The sequence below is a fragment of the Sinohyriopsis cumingii genome, chromosome 9 (genome assembly GCF_028554795.1).
Source record: "Sinohyriopsis cumingii isolate HCF-2022 chromosome 9, ASM2855479v2, whole genome shotgun sequence".
Lineage (NCBI taxonomy): Eukaryota > Metazoa > Mollusca > Bivalvia > Unionida > Unionidae > Sinohyriopsis > Sinohyriopsis cumingii.
Window position 1 is genome coordinate 93,737,863 of NC_142969.1, and position 18,303 is coordinate 93,756,165.

An 18,303-nucleotide genomic window follows, 5' to 3' on the forward strand; every position below is an offset into this window, starting at 1 on the left:
ACTTGGGTTAGTTCATTGTTTGAGCAAGTCTTCTTTTTGTAACAATAAGAAATTTAAGAAAGAGATCTGTTTATGCTAGTTAATTTTTAAAATATCACATCAAGATAAATTATACAGAACATTTTCGTAAAAGAGTTTAATTTGTATTAAAAGACTAAATATATATTTAAAAAAGTTTTTGACATAAGCATATATACCACATGGACATTTTAGGAAATGTGTATTATGGTATAAAGAAGCAAGCTTAAATAAGTGAATATTTGCTATTGTGTAATGGCCGAAAATGACTATAACACTATTTGTAATTTTGATGTCCAAAAATGATGATAAAATATAATAATTTAGTTATGTTGCTAGTTCATATTATTATCCAAGAAAATCATTTCTTCTGTTCATGTTGAAAATTTAAAATAATGAAACTGATTTGCAACGAGATATTAAAGTTTTGTTGTTTTTTTTTTTTGGGGGGGGGGCGTTGGGGGTTGGGAGGGGTGAAGTGGCGTGTGGATTTAAAAAAAATGTATTGAGTTTCCAACTTTATTTTATTTTTAGGCATGGCCATTGTTACAAACAATCTATCAGCTTTGTGGACCGACGGACGGTATTTCCTTCAGGCCGAAGCTGAGTTGGACTGTAATTGGATTCTTATGAGACAGGGTACGGTTAATGAATTTCTCCTTATTTTCCTTTTGTTTGCAAAACTTGACCTGATCTTGATTACCAGTATCTTTAAAAAAAGACAGAATTAACATAAATTCCTCCTTCTGTAACTATAAGGTTTCGTTGTCGAATGTTTGGTATGATTACTTGCATCCATCGTTGCTCTTGTTGTTATTCGTGTGTGTGTGTGTGTGTGTGTGTGTGTGTGTGTGTGTGTGTGTGTTGGAAGCCTCGTTTCACTACTATTTAAGAACTACTTTACAACCAACATTTAGACCGCTCCGGTGGCGTAGTGGTTAGAGCGTCCACCTCTGATGCGGGAGGTCGTGGGTTCGATCCCCGGCCGTGTCATACCAAAGAATTATGAAAATGGTGCCAGGATAATGTGGGATCTGATGCTACATATCTGCGGCATGATGCCCCAGTGCTAGACATCAATATAAACAGCCACATATGAAGCGATATGACTGAAAAATTGTTAACGCTACGTTAAAAATCGAAATCTCTCTCTCTCTCTCTTACACACACACACCATTTATTTCCGGAAAATAAAACATAAAAAGTAATGGATTCGAGAACAATTGCAACTACTGGCGAAGTATTACATTGCTTTTTGTTTGTTTTGTTTTAGCTATTTGAATCGATCCTGTTCTTTTATCCAATATTGACATCACAAAATGTATGCAATCATGTGAAGAGAATGCACCAGATGCTGATGATTTTAATCAGGTCAATTAATTATTCCGCCAAAAGTGCAATGGAGGAACTCGTGTCTAATATACTTACCTAAACTTTAGACTATACAATATAATAATTATTACATGTCATATACTACTACTGCTACTACTACTAGTACTACTACTACTAATAATAATAATGAGGACTTTGTATAGCGCCTAATCTTTAGAAGCTCTAAGCGCTTTACAACATTAGACAACACCTAAAAGATAAATATTCATATATAATAATATTATTACAAATAGCAAACACCATGAACTTAGAAAACATAAAAACCATGCTGAAAATATTTAAGGTAGGAAATATTATTAGGTCTTTAAGTTTGTTCTTGCAGTCGAAATAAGTGAGTTTTAAGAGCACTCTTGAATGGGATCACTGTCTTTGTGTCTAAATTCAGTGGGCAATTCATTCCACATTGCTGGGCCCTGGTATGCAAAATAATGTTGTCCATATGATTTCGTTTTCATAGTGGGAATAATGAGTATACAATTGTCAGAAGAGAAGCGTAAGTATCTTGCTGGTGTGTACACATGGGTGAGGTCAGATAGGTATGTTGGACTGGAATCCGTCAGTGAAACGTAGCACATAGAACAAATTTTGTGTTTGATTCTGGATCAAATGGATAGCCAGTGTAGGGCACAGAGCAGCGGTGTGTGTGTGTGTGTGTGTGTGTGTGTGTGTGTGTGTGTGTGTTCTGATCGTGGTAATCTAAGTATGATGCGTGCAGCTGTGTTTTGAACGTTTGGAAGGTTTTGAAGTAGATATTGAGATGAACCAGACATAATTGAGTTGCAATAGTCCAGTCTTGAAAGTACTAATGAACACACAAGTGTTTTTTTTAGTGACATCAACTGAAAGCTATTTGTAAATGGAGCTTATGCGTCTCAGCTCAAGATATGCAGCCTTACATATGTTCATGACATGTTGGTGCAATATGAAATTAATGTCCAGAGTGACACCTAGGTTTGGTACTGACTGTGCGAAATTAATGTTGGTGTTGCTGATATTTATTGTCTGAGGTAAAGGATGTGACTGAGAAAGTCTTTGTGTTATGATCGGTATGGCCTCAGTTTTATCATCATTCATCTGCAGCTTGTTACATGTCATTCATGATTTCACATCAGAAATGCACCTCTCTACACCTTGGATGGTAGCATCAAATTCAGTTGGGTGGCTATATTTTTATATTTGGGTGTCGTCAGCGTACAATTGGCGAGACACTGGATGATGATCTATGACACTTGAGAGCGGCTGAGTGTATAGAATGAAGAGAACAGGTCCAAGATCAGACCCCTGTGGACCACCACAAGATAGATTAACGGGGCTGGAGTGTATTCCATTTGCAGACACAATTTGCGTCCTGTTGACCAAGTAGGACTTGAACCACAGTAAGGCTGTATCATGAATGCCAAATACATGCTGAAGACGGTGAAGCAATATATCATGGTCTATTGTGTCAAATGCTGCAGACAAATCAAGGAGGGTGAGGACTGTAGTCTTTCCGCTATCCAAAGCAGAGATAATATCATTAACTACTTTTAGAAGAGTAGTTTCAGTACTGTGGCAAGGGCTATATGCAGATTATACATTGCTAAAAAGATAGAAACAACCTTTTCTAAGATTTTTATATGAATTGGAGATTAGAAATTGGGCGGTAGTTCTTTAAATCGTTATGGTAGAGTGTTGGTTTCTTCAGCAGAGGCTTTACAATGGCAGTTTTGAAAAATGATAGGAATTCCACGGATGAGAGAGAGGTATTAATAACATAAGCTAGTGAATGAAATACTGGATCTAAGCACTCAAGCAGCAGTGATGTTGGAGCTGGATCAAGTTCACATGACTTTGGTGCAAACTTCATCACGATTGTACGTACTAAATCCATAGAGATAGGTTCAAGTGCTGCTAATGGTTGCCGCTGAAATTCTGTATACCAAATGTATGGTGACGACGAGTCTATTGAAATTGCGTTGTCAAGCTTATCTCTAATGGTTTGTACTTTGTCACGGAAGAAATTTGCAAACATGTCCGGAAGGTCGACTGGAGAGAAGGTAGTTGGAAGTGGTGTAGATTTTTTCCGTGACATTAGCTTGTTAGTAATCTCGAAGAGCTCTTTGCAGCTGGAACTTTAAATGATCTTAGTAATGTAGTAGGCTGATTTCGCTGCATGGACTATGTTTGTGACGTTCTTCTTTAGCGGCTTCATAGATTTGTTTATGAATAGTGAGTCTGGTGGAAAGCCAAGCCAAAGCCTCTCAGCTTTACGGCGGTCTCTTTTAGCATTGCGAAGCTGGTCCCTAACACTGCTACATCATGGGGAACACTTTTGAATTGATACTCTGCGCTTGGTGGCTGGGGCATGTTTGTCGAGCAATGAACGCAGGCAGTTATCGAGTTGTTCTGCTGTAGGAGGTAAGTAAGTTGTTAGGTTTGTTTGGATGTAATGCATTAGTTTAGTTCTATTTATCATATGGAGGTTTCTCTTAGTAGCAAATAAAGGTGGAGGGTTAGGGACTGATACGTCAAGATGGCATATAATGCAGAAGTGATCTGATGCAAGTTCGTGAGATACCAGGGAGGACCGTAGAATATTATCATCAGGTCTATGAAGAATCCAGTCTAAAATGTGACCATGTGTATGGGTGGGATGGCTAACTGAATGTTTGAGGTTGAAAACATTAATGGAATCTATGAGTTTTGATGTGTTTGGGTTTCCGGGACAGTCAAACTGAAAGCTGAAATCTCGGAAACTGCTCCAAAAAGAGAGATTCAGTCAACTTGTTGTTTTTCTAGGAGGAGGGCGGTATAGGCAGAAAAAATGGACTGACCTTTGCTCCAGTGTGAGCGTGGTTTGGACTAGTTCAAACGATGTGTGGTAGAAATTGAAACTTGTGGTGTGTTTAAGACGTTTGATCATGGGGTTCTTTGTGATGACAGCAATTCCAACTCTGCGAGAGTGGCGGGGGAACGACTTGATAGAGTAACCGGTGGGTGTTAGATCCGCACACATGGGCTCATCGCCTGATGTTTTTAGCCATGTTTCTGTCAGGAAAAAGACATCGAATTTCTGATTGTTGATAAAATTAACTATTTCTGTGCGCTTTTCCGGTGGTCCTAGCGATTTGGCATTTTATAGGTATCTCTTCGATAGTTGACACAAAGGTTGACGATTTAATACTGATTTGAATTAGGTTATCTAAATTAACGGTCGAAGTTTTAAATTGTTGAGCCGGAAAAGGCATAAGGGAGATAACTGGAATTCCTCTTCCTGTTCTACGCCGGCCAGCTTTGAAACAACGTTTCTATTTCGCTTCTGTTTACATCTAAGTAATGATGAATGTAGTCCCAGTTCTTTTAGTCTAGAGCACAATGTAGTGTGGAGAGCCAAGGAGTGGTCATTTAAAGCAATTAATGAGGGTCCATCATAGCATAAACGGGTTGACTGGCGAGTATCACGTGATGGCGGTTTGATAAATAACAAAGGAAGTTGTAGCAGTGGAGCAAGACAGCTGAGAAAAAGCCTAATTATTCTCGTTTTCAAAAAGGGAGATGACGAAACATATACGAACTGAATAGCCAATGCATGATGAACACAATAACGTAGCCGAAGACAGACAACAAGCACATATAACATGAAAAACGGCACAAAAACGGAACAGCTGCTTTAAGCCGGTTAAGCGATTGCGGCCATCTTGACAAAATAATTTCAGAATACAGACATGTATGTATGTATGTATATATGTATGTATGTATGTATGTATGTATGTATGTATGTATGTATGTATGTATGTATGTATGTTTCTTGTGTATCGTATTTATTTTTTATGTGTGTTGTAGGTACGTATGATTTTGAGTATTGTATGTACTTATTTATGTAAGTATTCTATATGTATATTATTATATGTGTATTAATGTCTATATAAATCTTTGTTTTCAATATGTATTTATGTTGTGACTTGTATACCATTTTATGTGTATGATGTTCCAATGTATAAAATGATCTTAAACTGAATGACACCTATCTGTATATTCTGTAAAATCAGGGGACTTTTAGGGTACTCTGACTGACGTCAAATCAGGGGACTTTTAGGGTACTCTGACTGACGTCAAGGCCGACTTGGATAAGGAATGGAAATATAATCCTCTACCATGTCCTTCAATTTGAAGATGGTTTCGTTGTTTTAAAGATGGTCACGAATCCATGGAAGATAGCCTACATTGGTGTTGAAACCGCCAAACAGCCATTCCAAAATATTGAAAAGAGTGAAAAGGATACATTTGAATAAGATGTCTCAGGTTTTGATTCACGGTTTTATTTTCTGAACACGACTCGAGAGAAAACAATAAAGTCTCTATCTGAAAAAACGAGAGGAAACTACAAATCAATCAACATAGTTGTACTGTACAAATCAATCAACATAGTTGTACTGTACAAATCAATCAACATAGTTGTACTGTACAAATCAATCAACATAGCTGTACTGTACAATCAATCAACACAGCTGTACTGTACAGATCAATCAACATAGTTGTACTGTACAAATCAATCAACATAGTTGTACTGTACAAATCAATCAACATATTTGCACTGTACAAATCAGTCAACATTTTTATACTGTACAAATCAATCAACATATTTGTACTGCCAAGAGAGTTTTATGGGCATTATTTTCCGATGCAAAAGACACGGTCGTCTAGTTTGTACCAATAGAGTGTTGCAAGAAAGTCGTGGAACACTGCCAAAAAGGTGAATACGAAATGGAGTTTAATAATTGGATAATCTAAGAAAGTTCGTAGAGGTGCACGGGGAGTACTTGATGGGATGTACTGAGGTACTATTCACTATTAAAGAGCTTTGTTGTACCATACAGTGTATTCGCTAGGGGTGAGAGACTGAGAGTCGAACATCCCCCTGGTGTCAGTATTGGGGGTCAGACTGAGTAAAGAAACAAACTTTGATATAAAAACTGGGGGTCAAATAAAATATTTGGGGGTTCCTGAAGCACAAATAAGGTTAAAGGGAAACACAGCGCCATACACACACACATACACACACACAGACACACACACACATAGACATACATACATACATACATACATACATACATACGTACGTACATACATACATACATACATTAATTTAAAGATTTTGTTTCAATATCAATCCTGAGCTTTACTTTCAGACTCACTTTATAAATAATCCTGCTGTATTCCTATCATAATATGTCAATCGGTCGCCAACGAGCATTGACCAAAATACCCCAGTGAGATTTAATCGACATTCTAGCTCTTTAACAATGTCATTGCTGTATTTCATCAACATATTTTAATTTAAAGATGTAATTCATTATCTTAGGTGAGAATGGTGTGCCAACTACTACAGCGTGGCTGCGAACCGTTCTGCCTGCCAATTCCAAAGTGGGCGTCAGTCCTTTCCTCATTAGTAGTTGTAAGTAAACAACTACCACCACTATTGATACTACTACTACTACTACTATACCACCTCCACTGATAATACTACTATCACCAACACAACTACTTCAATTACTAATATTACAACCATTTCTATTACAATTGTCAGTACAACTACAACCATCACCACCACCATCTAAAGACGCCTCCTCCTTCTGATACTACACTACTACCACAACTACAACCATCACCACCACCACTAGCATCACTACCACCATTATTGATACATACCTATACAAGATACGTCCTGATCAGCCTTTAAGGAACACTATTTATTTCTATGAATATTTTCAAAGTATTTACAATGAAGAAGGAAAATCTCAAGGTTCATCAACAGGTTTCCAGATTTTCTTAGGTTTCTATACAGATGTTACAGCCACTGGCATAGACAAGGAAATTTTCTTTTATTTAATCCTCAAATGTATCGGCTAGTAAGAAGTACTGTATAACAGATTGACGTTATCGCGTGATGTCCGCGGTTTACCGTTTATGTTCGGCTGTGTTAATTGGTTATTCACATAGAACATATAAACAGTTACAAAATTCTCCTCAATTAAAAGTAACAAGAATACATTTGGTCTCTCTCTTTCGGATTTGAATTTGAGTCGTTTAGTTCCGGAAGTACTCATATTAGTCACTTGGCCACGTGACCATCCAGTAATAATTTCGTGGCTATTTTGTTATCAACGCGGTGGTTAGATTATTTCTCGTAATTCACTCCAATGAATTATCATAATTATTTTACTTGAAAACTGCAGTAATTCACGGCTTAGCGTAAAATAAAAGGAGTTAATACAGATTTATTTGTCAGTAGTAAAAAAATATATTCTAAATGCCTTTCTATTCATGTGTTGTTGCAATTAAAATTCTAGATAGTTGTCACAAGGCTGTTTTCACTTTAAAGCAAAAACATATTTGTTCAATCAAACTCTGTAACTTTAGACATTTGGTGCAGGCCACTGGAATGCATATTAGGTACGTGCATCAACATCATCCCGACTGTACCAATAATTACACAAAAAGAGTACAGTATATTAGTAGTTTAATCCAGTCTTCTTTCAATTCATCCGTCCCAAATGTACACATTTACATAAAAATTATCTCACCATTACGTTCCTAAAAGTTGTTTTATCATTATATATGTTACCTCACCATTACGTTCCTAAATGCTGTCTTGTCATTATATATATGTTACCTCACCAATACGTTATTAAAAGCTGTTTTGTCATTATATATGTTACCTCACCATTACGTTATTAAAAGCTGTGTTGTCATTATATATGTTACCTCACCATTACGTTCCTAAAAGCCGTCTTGTTATTATATATGTTACCTCACCATTACGTTCATAAAAGCTGTCTTGTCATTATATATGTTACCTCACCAATACATTATTAAAAGCTGTTTTGTTATTATATATGTTACCTCACCATTACGTTATTAAAAGCTGTTTTGTCATTAGATATGTTACCTCACCAATACGTTATTAAAAGCTGTTTTGTCATTATATATGTTACCTCACCAATACGTTATTAAAAGCTGTCTTGTCGTTATAGATAAGTTATCTCACCATTACGTTCCTAAAAGCTGCCTTTTCATTTATTAAGCCCAATGGAAATCCTACTCAGACGATATACAGAAATCCAACATCTCTCTTTCGAAGGTGAGTTCCGAGCTTATTGATCAGATCTGGACTACAGGGAGGTCTGCGATGCCCAGTACCGTTATTAATGCCTTGCCTATGCAGTTTGCAGGTATGTATGTATGTATGTATGTATGTATGTATGTATGTATGTATGTATGTATGTATGTATGTAAAGAACATACAATAATAAACATTTACTTAAAAAACACCCTTCCTTCAAAAATAAAATGCAAATTCTTAATTCTGTCCAAAAATCCACCATTAATTTTAAAATAAAAAAATACACAGTTGTAAGATATAATCTATGAATATTGTTAACAAGTCAGGGGTCTTTGCTTGACCGAGCGGTGTCAAACATCTGGCGCGATTCCCGCTAGAAGTCATAAGTTTACCCCAAATTTCCAAAGACTTCCATACAACTTCAGTTGTAAATTAGAAAGCCCGACGTGTCCGTTCTATGCATAAATTTTACTTTAATCAATGCAAGACATAGGATCTCACAACCTGCCAAATATATATCTATCGTACATCTGTATGGTTTCTCTTCGTTAAGTTTCCGTACCGATAACAGTTCATGCCGTAGAAACTATACAACTGTCCCATAACACAGTGAACTCTTTTAACTACGCCACCTTAGAAGAGCAAAACCATGGTTTCCAGGCACATTTCGCCAGTACAACTGCATCACATTTGCCACCATGGCGACATAAACGATATCTTCCGAGTCCCCTCGTATTGATTCCTTTGTGTAATTTACCGGTTTCCTACCGTAAATACTGCCACTGCAGTCACACAACCAATGTACACCACTAGATTTTAGTAGGGACTTTGTTTTTTCAGGGACACTCGTTCGGTTTTGACCTGAATTCACTACAGTGAACCATGGCATCATGGAAACTCACTAACACTTTACTCCGTGACTGTTGCTCCTAGTAACTGGCTAATTATTTCGGGCTAAGGAATATTTCCAATGCACCGAATTCCAATAATCAGACAAGTAAAAAAAATAATCTTAGAATTCCTTAAAACGGGGCGCTATAACCTAATGCGCTTACTCCAATTTTATTACAATATCAGTGCAAAGCAATATAAGAATGTTGCAATGAGCCGCCCCGAAGCTGAGGTCCGAAGAGGGCAGAGTCGTTGCATTCGGGTTAAACAATAATTCAAATAATCAACGTGCGAATAATAAAAACTCAAATAAAAACACACAAATGTATCAATATAGAACTGAAAAAATACAAAGGTATTTACATAAATTTATATTGATGAAAACGTTGAAATACATTAATATCTTAACAAAAATACACAATAAAGATAGAAACGAAAACAATCTGTATTAATGTATTAAAACGAAAATATACAAATGCAATAATTAACACATACACAAAGAAAAGTTATAAATATGAAGTGTCTAGTGTCGTTGTTCTAATCCAGCACCTGATATTCCAGATAAACACGCATAATTTATGAGCTTTAAATAAAATACAATTAGATTATATAATTTGTAAAGATCAATTTTCATACCATTTTCTTAATTTTTTAAAACTTTTTTGTAGTGAAGCAAACTAGGCCTGACTTACACAATTAGCATAAAAAATAAAACCTCTAAAATTAAGAGTGAAGAAGTTATTTTAAGATATACAGATATACTGCACATAAATAAGTCATTTTTCATAAAAGTTGTTGTGCATCTTTTTGGACAAATACGTTTTAAATTTGGCAATGCTGATTTAACTACATGCAGTGCACATTTATATGTTCAATTTTGACAATGTTGATTTATCTATACATGCAGTGCACATTCTTATATTAAACTTTGGCAATATAAAATAAGCTTGGCAGTGTGGATAACGTCAGGTGTGTAGAGAATAGCATATTGGTATTTGTCGGCAGACTGAGACCACTTACCAATAAATTATTCATTATGATGTTTTTTTATCTTAAAATTTTGACTCCATCCGATCCACGGTTAGCGAGATATTTAAGTTTAAATGTACATCTCAAATATTTGCCCAGGCCATATATATATTTAGCAGGTTACGTGATTCTTGAATCCGTGTGACGCCACAGTAGGAACCCACGTATAGCAAATCATTTCTGCACTGCCGTTGTCAAGTTTAAGGAGAGGGAACAATACAAATTTGTGTCAGGAACTATCAACTGATGGAGTTTGTGTCCGTGATGATGATTCCATCGCAAATGGCTTTGCTAGATACTATGAGGACATTCACACGCCGAATTTAAACCATAGTTTTGACGGAAACTTTTATGAATTTATAGAGAGAGAATTAAATCGGGGTCTACAGGACGAAGTAAGCCATATCGAGGCCTTACAGACCAGTATCAGTTTAAATGAAGTAAGAGAAATCATTAAAGGTCTAAAGAAATCAAAAGCATCGGGCCATGATCAAATTTGCAATGAACATTTGATCTATGGCAGCGACTACCTCATCGAGTGTATGACAATTTTATTTACTCGGATGATTGATCAATCTTACATACCTGTAGATTGCAAAAAAGGGTTAGTAATACCACTGTACAAAGGTAACAGAAAATCAAAGAACTCCCTCGAAAGTTACAGGCCTGTTACTTTACTGCCTGTTATCTACAAAACCTTTGAGAAAATTATTCATGAACGTTTGGTAACTTGGCTCAAAGATACTAATTCTAGTATACCCAGTTCACAACAACATGGTTACCAAAAAGGTTTAGGCTGCACAACAGCGAGTTTTGTGCTGTTGCAATCAGTACAATATAATGTAAACATGGGTTCACGGGTTTTTGCTGCTTTTCTTGATACAAAAAAGGCATTTGATACCGTGTGGCACGAAGGACTGCTTTTTAAATTATTCACGTTGGGAATTACGGGTAAATCCCTTTTGATATTTTTTAACATGTATACAAATTTACAGAGTAAAGTTCTTGTAAATGGGCAATTTTCAGATTGGTTCTCAATTGGCCAAGGAGTGAGACAAGGGGGTGTTTTGTCAACCTTGATGTACACAATATTTATAAATGACTTGCTGCTACAGTTAGAAAATAGTGGATTTGGAGCAAAGACTGGATCCTTAGCTGTGGGAAATCCAACCCTAGCTGATGATATTTCACTTTTGGCTATATATCCTAGCAATCTACAAAAGCTGTTAGATATAGCATACGACTACAGTAATAAGTGGCGATTCGAGCTTAGTGTTACAAAGTCATACATTATCATTTTCGGACCCCAATACAAGAATTTTATCAATATGAAATGGTATCTTGGCCCGTCATGTTTGCCGGTCACCGATTCGGCAACACACCTGGGTCACCGGATTAACTCAAAGCTGACGTCGCATGACGCAATACTCGATGCATGCAAGAAAGGGAAAAAATCTTTTCACGGTCTGTTTGGTATTGGCATTAAACCGAATGGTTTAAATCCTTTGGTTGCTGCAAATGTAATTAAAAAGGTAATTTTCCCTTCAATGTTTTATGGAAGTGAATTATGGTGTAACATTTCAAAAAGTGACCTCGCTTTATTGGATAAAACTCTGAGGTATTTTGCCAAACATTTACAAGGTTTTCCAATACATACAAGATCAGACATTGCCCTGGGAATGCTAGGATGGACATCAGCGCAGTCCGAAATTGATAGAAGAAAATTGATGTTTTTACACAGATTGTGTTTGATGCCTAACAATGTACATACTAAACGTGTGTTTAACGTTGCGTTATTTCACTTCATTCTGAGCGGATGCATGTCAAGCTGCGGGTTAATTTCAAATTTATATTATACCTCAAAGAAGTTTGACTTGCTCGGGTATCTAACTGATTATTTACATCATTCTGAAATTCCAGATAAACATAATTGGAAAGAAATTGTAAGGTCAAAAATTGTTGGTCTTGAAAATAGCCTCTGGAGAGTTCGTATGTCTAATCAAGCAGATTTTGATAGATTCTCTTCGATACACGAATACTTACGACCTGCCTCAGTGTGGCAGTCGGCTAAAACTAGACAACACACTAAGGTATTTACATATGTAGCTAAACTATGGGCTGCTGTTCCACAAACACAGCTTGATATGTGTATTAGATGTGGGAATGTTTATACAGACTTGATACTTCATTGTTGTGTTAGTTGTCCTTATATGTCGAACTTTCGAAATTCTTTCTGGGATTTCCTTACTGATAAATTTCCCCTGAGCCTGCACATTACGTTATTTAATGCAGAAGATGAGCTGCAACTACAATATCTTTTAGGTAAAAGGTTACCATCAGGAGTAATCGACAAAGAAAACTCCAAGCTATTCGTCCTGTATGCAGCATACTTTGTCATGCAGTGTGCAGCTATCTTCTGTAAATAAGGTACTGAAACTTGCAACTTATGAGTTGACGAACACTTTGTTGATTGATATTGTGTAAGAATTTGTATTCCAATATAGAATTTTTTTTTTTTTTTTTTTTTTTTTTTTTTTTTTTTTTTTATATTTATTGATTGTATTCAGATGATTTATTCTTATATCATGTAATCTTCCATGGAAGGAAATAAAGATGATGATGATGATGATGAAGTTTAACGTTTCTCTGGATTGTTTTTATCAGTTACTGCATTTGTATTGGAAAATGTAAATAAGTTGTTTCTGAGTACTACTGTACGACATTGGGAACGAAGTATTAGTCTTAAAAAAGCAAGCTCATATTTTCCCATGCAAATGCAGTAACGTTTTTATGATATACTCGTTTAATTTTCCCACCTAAGGCGTAATAATGAAGGAAGACACAAGTCGAAATAAAGAAATTGAATGTATGCTTTAATGTCAAAATAAATACACAACCGTAGATTCTTGAAGAATCAGTAACAATATTAATGCGCACGTAGCATCATTGAACGTTTTGTCGCGCGCTAGACATCAGTTTAAAAATAAAGTTCTCGTTTGAGTCTACTTAAAATTGAAATTTAGAGTCATATTTTGAATGAACGAGCATTGAAAAAAGAAACCTTTCCAGTTGGTCTGGAATGGATGGATTTTGTTTTGCTGTTCATCCAATTAAAGTCGGCTTTTCTGCTTATGACTTACTGGATTTATTGGGTCAGCTCAGTGCAGTAAGAATATCGTGATTTCGTTTGGAAATGTAGTCGAAATTACAGTACATTTTCGGTGTGTATAAGGTTTTCCATGATATGGATCATGTTATTCGGATTTGTAGAACTAAGAAAGTACATATTGAGGAAATTCAATATGCATCAATGTAAGTATATTTATTACCATTTTCATCAACGGCTCAAGAAGACATATGTTCATGCCCTGTCGCTTGCATGCTCTTGCAGTCTATTATTTCTATCGCTAGCCAAACATTGTATCAGAACAGTAAACGGGGAAAATTGCAAAGCAGCTGTTGTGTGACAGTCCATTTAACCAGCAGAAATAATACTTTTTCTCGTCTTCGCTTATTGGCTCTGAAACTCTTAGTATCCTACAAAAATCTTTAGTTGCATTTTTTCTCTAATTTAGTATGTTGATTCACTTGTAAAGTGGTACGTCCCCGATATATATATATATATATATATATATATATATATATATATATATATATATATATATATATATATGAGATAGCCCCTGGCCACAGTATGCTTTTGTATGCAATTGTTATAGACCCTAGAGAGCAATGTTCATAGTCTGAACCAATGTATTTGCAAAAAGTTACGAACATTTCTTCTAAATACTGTTTATATGATCAGGATTGTATTTTTAATTAATGTGTGTCTCACCTTTGTAGTTGATATTGCGAAAATCACGTCCATTTGTTTGCTTGTTTGAAAGTTAAATTTTTTGACTCACGGAACTAGTCCACATCGTTAACTTTATCATATTTACTTTCAAATGGATGAAAGCGCTTGCTTATTTCATCCATAAATAAATCTAATAATCCAAAAGCTGAAGCGTGTACTAAATGAGTGTACGTTGTAGTTCCTATTACACTATACTACTTTTAGATACACGTGTCGTGCAATAGGAAACTGTGTGGTATGGAACAATACTGTACGATTAAGACAATGAAAAGATAACGGGGAAAAATAAGCATATACTAATTCTGAATACCATTACCTGATGATCATGGTTTTACACCCACCCACCTCAGTAATATAGACTAAAATTAATTTAACATAATCCGTAGTAAATCTTATATTTCACCAAATCATGACTGGAAATATATTAATGGAAAAAATATCTTTTGAAGAACCTAGTCCGATAATCCAGCCTCCTAAACCCGTGTGGATAGCTATGGGCGATTTGAGGGTATTATGTCACCTATTAATATAATCGAGGAATATTTACAGGCAGATCTGTCCGCAGTTTACATTTTAGATATTTATCAACATTTTTCGCATCTTTTGAGCTACCGCCGGTTGAAGGATTGTTATGGCGATATGTACAGAATATTTTCGGATCAGATTTTGTTTTGGACGACTTCTTGGTGTTGGTATTGTAGGGTGTACTATACTATATATGGAGGTCAATATTAATAGTGGAGGAAGAACCTCGGAAATCACCGATCATCGAGTAGCTACTGGGAAGCTTTCTCACATAACCACATTGGCCGAATCCGAGACTCGAACCCACGCAGACAGAGGTGAGATGGCAATGATCCGTAACTGAGAGCGCTTTAGACCACTCGGCCACTCGGGACCCCTGGACGACTTGTAAATGCTCGTGAAATAGCATAACCCTATGCCCTGTGGCCGTTTTGAGTTTTATGGCAACACGTGGCTGTTATCAGATTTGTATTTTAGTTTCTCAAATACAAAATATGACATACATTATGTTCTTTCCGCTGCTTAAAACAGCGCAGAAAGTTGTTTGAAATATTAATTTAGGGTGAAAAAGGCTGTACCCCATGTGAACTTTACAATAAAATGTCAGTATGGGGATGAAAACCGGAAGCATTATTAGTACAACAATACTTTAAAAAGAACCCAGCAGGTTCATTGATCAAATAAAAGTATTACTATAAATACCCATGTGGGAAAACATTATATTATTAACACGGATACGAAATTTGCAAATATGTGTCAAAAGATAAACAAAGAAATTAAAAAATGTAGGTAGTATTTATATACACAAGAAAGACGAAAGCGAAGAGTCTCGTGATCACAACTTTTTTAAAAGACCTGATCGCGAGATAAATATACAGAGGTTTTTATTATGTCTGTGGTTTAATGGGTTGGCAAAATTTAATTTTTGAAATGGGCTACAACTATGATAACGTTATTGCTCTTTTGCTTTGTATTTTTCTTTGTGATGACAGATATAAACAAAATGTTAACATTAGTTTACTACTGCAAACAACAAGGTTATTAATACTGGAAGAAGCACAAGGATGTGACCAGCCAATACAGAAACAAATTATCCGCCTGATTTTTAAAGCCAGCTTACGCTTCAGATAACATCAGACAATGTTGTTGCTGCTGCTTTTTATATCTAATAAAGACAGGTGGCAATATTTTTAATTCCTTGTTTAACTTAATCAGCGAATGACTTCATGATACTGTCTGCTCTAACTCATCCTCCACTGGTTCCTTCGCCATCTACTTTTAAACTTTTACGGATTTCATACGACGTGATCACGATTTTTAAATATCATACATATAGATGTAAAGTTTTAGAATTTGCCACAGATTTCGGTTCGGCAATTTTAATTAATTGTAACTTTTCTTTTTCTAGAGGCTTGGTTCATTGACATTTTCTTTAAAGCTATTTTCAATTTATGCTCATTTACTTTTATTGGATTGGAATATATATTTCCAATGAGTTATTTTGGCTGCATCTGTTTCTTTTTTAATGTTTTTTGTCCCCTATTGTTGTCAAAGCATTCAACATCTAATTTCATTGATTCTGTTTGTTTTCACCATTTGAGGAGCATTATAATCCGCAATACGGTGGTAGATCTTTTCTGTAGGTATAATCTGCTATTTACTTAGCTTCTTTTAATCGCTGGTCAAATGTTTCGTTTGATGCAGCTGTTAACAATGTGATTTCAGCTTGAATCTGTAAGGACTGTCTGATTGTTCTAGTGGCTGTTGTAAATCTGTAGTTTTACTATTTGTTGGCTTTCAGTTCTATTAGTCTTTGTGCCGAACGTAAACATTAAAGGAAGATACTCTCAACTGTTTGTATAGGTGGAGAGTTAGGTCATGGCATAGTATTTTGTTATTCCTTGAAATAATTTTGTGTTATGTCTTTATTTCTTGGGACAATGATAATTCAGACTTAACTGTAATTGTTTTATCTTTGTGTAAATCTTGTTTGATATCACTTTTTGTAAGTATCTGTTAATTTTGTTTGGAGAGTATGTCGACGTTGGAGAGTTTCAAATTCATTATTTGATCAGTTATAAGAAGGAGGATGCACAGGGGTACACAATGAAGCAAAGGACTTCCAAACATTCTTATGTCAGAGACGTATAAAACACATGATAACACTTCTGTTATATATGTCTCTGCTTATACACAATGAATATACAATTAATCAACATTAAAAGCCTTACCGAACGGGTATACAATGAATCAACAGTTTACAGAAGCAAAGATATTTTTTTTTTCGAAGCCTAAGTACCAAAATTGACACTAGTATTATGAATAATTTGATACAGATCGCTATTACTTATGGTTAGATACAAGAAGAACACGTGATAATAGATCACATGGTACAGTACATATATTAGCTGATGTTCAACATTAAATACACATGAACATAAATAAGAAGACAAATGGAGGAAGCTCATAAAATCCATATTTATGTTGTGTCAGATGCTGATGTCAGTATTCAAAGCAGCCACATTAAATCTAAAATGGTTCCTAGCCAATAATTTAGATAAATAGATAAATCTCAAATATTAGGTATGACGCTTCGAAAGTGTGCCTGAAGTAACAAGAATGTTGCATTTTATCAAAAAGGTTGTGTTATATGTAGTTTTGAAATAGAGAAGAAAAAACCCTCATAAAGGAACAAATATTCAGAACTAATGAATTTACTGTTAAAATGTAATGCGACTGCTGCAAATTAAGCTATATTCTGATGAAATAATCAATTATTATTTGAACATTTTATAAGATATCTTTAACATATAACATCTGTATACCAGACACTGAACAAAACAATCTGAAATACAATGATTAGATATAAAGTTGGTTTTGTTGATGGAGGTATTTAGGTTATTTTTCAGTTATGTAGAAACGAAATACGATGAGCAGAATTATTAAATATTCATTAATAATCTTCACATTTATTGTACATCAAGAAAAATATTCGTCCATGTTTCAGAACGTAAGGATAGTTGTATTTAAATTTGTATGAGCATGACGCTGAAATTTCGATCTATGCTGTTGAGAGCGAAAACATGCTTCAAAAATCAAATGAATCTTACATTTAGTTTCTATCTAATATGAATATATTTCAGATTCATTTTTATGCTGTCGAACTACCCGAGCATCAAGACGTTTTAACCACCGCCCAACTTATAAATAGTGACTCAACATAAAAAAATGTTGACTTTTCAAACAATACAGTTAGAATTATAGTGCTGGAAACCAGTTTATTAAAATCAATGGGAGAAAAAGATTAATGTTCAATTTACAGGACACATTTTAATTTGCCTTTGAGAACTAAGAAAACAACGAAACGTTTTACGTGTGATTGGAATAACAGAAAGTCGTGTTGGCCTGCTGTTATCACCTCAAAACGAATTGTCAGAGACTAAATATTAACATATTTATCGCATGTATTATCTATGAATTAATTTATTTA

At 35.2% G+C, this 18,303-nt stretch overlaps 1 protein-coding gene across 3 annotated transcripts in view; it reads left to right on the forward strand.

Annotated features, from left to right (window-relative positions):
* Positions 1 to 18,303, forward strand: part of LOC149792267 (xaa-Pro aminopeptidase 1-like) — a 100,963-nt gene that overhangs the window by 24,935 nt on the left and 57,725 nt on the right. For all 3 annotated transcript variants that reach the window (XM_089970808.1, XM_089970806.1, XM_089970807.1), the window contains exons 6-8: positions 553 to 657; positions 6,752 to 6,844; positions 8,475 to 8,621. In XM_089970808.1, the coding sequence (XP_089826934.1) occupies positions 553 to 657; positions 6,752 to 6,844; positions 8,475 to 8,621 (345 nt within the window). The remainder of the gene's footprint in view (positions 1 to 552; positions 658 to 6,751; positions 6,845 to 8,474; positions 8,622 to 18,303) is intronic.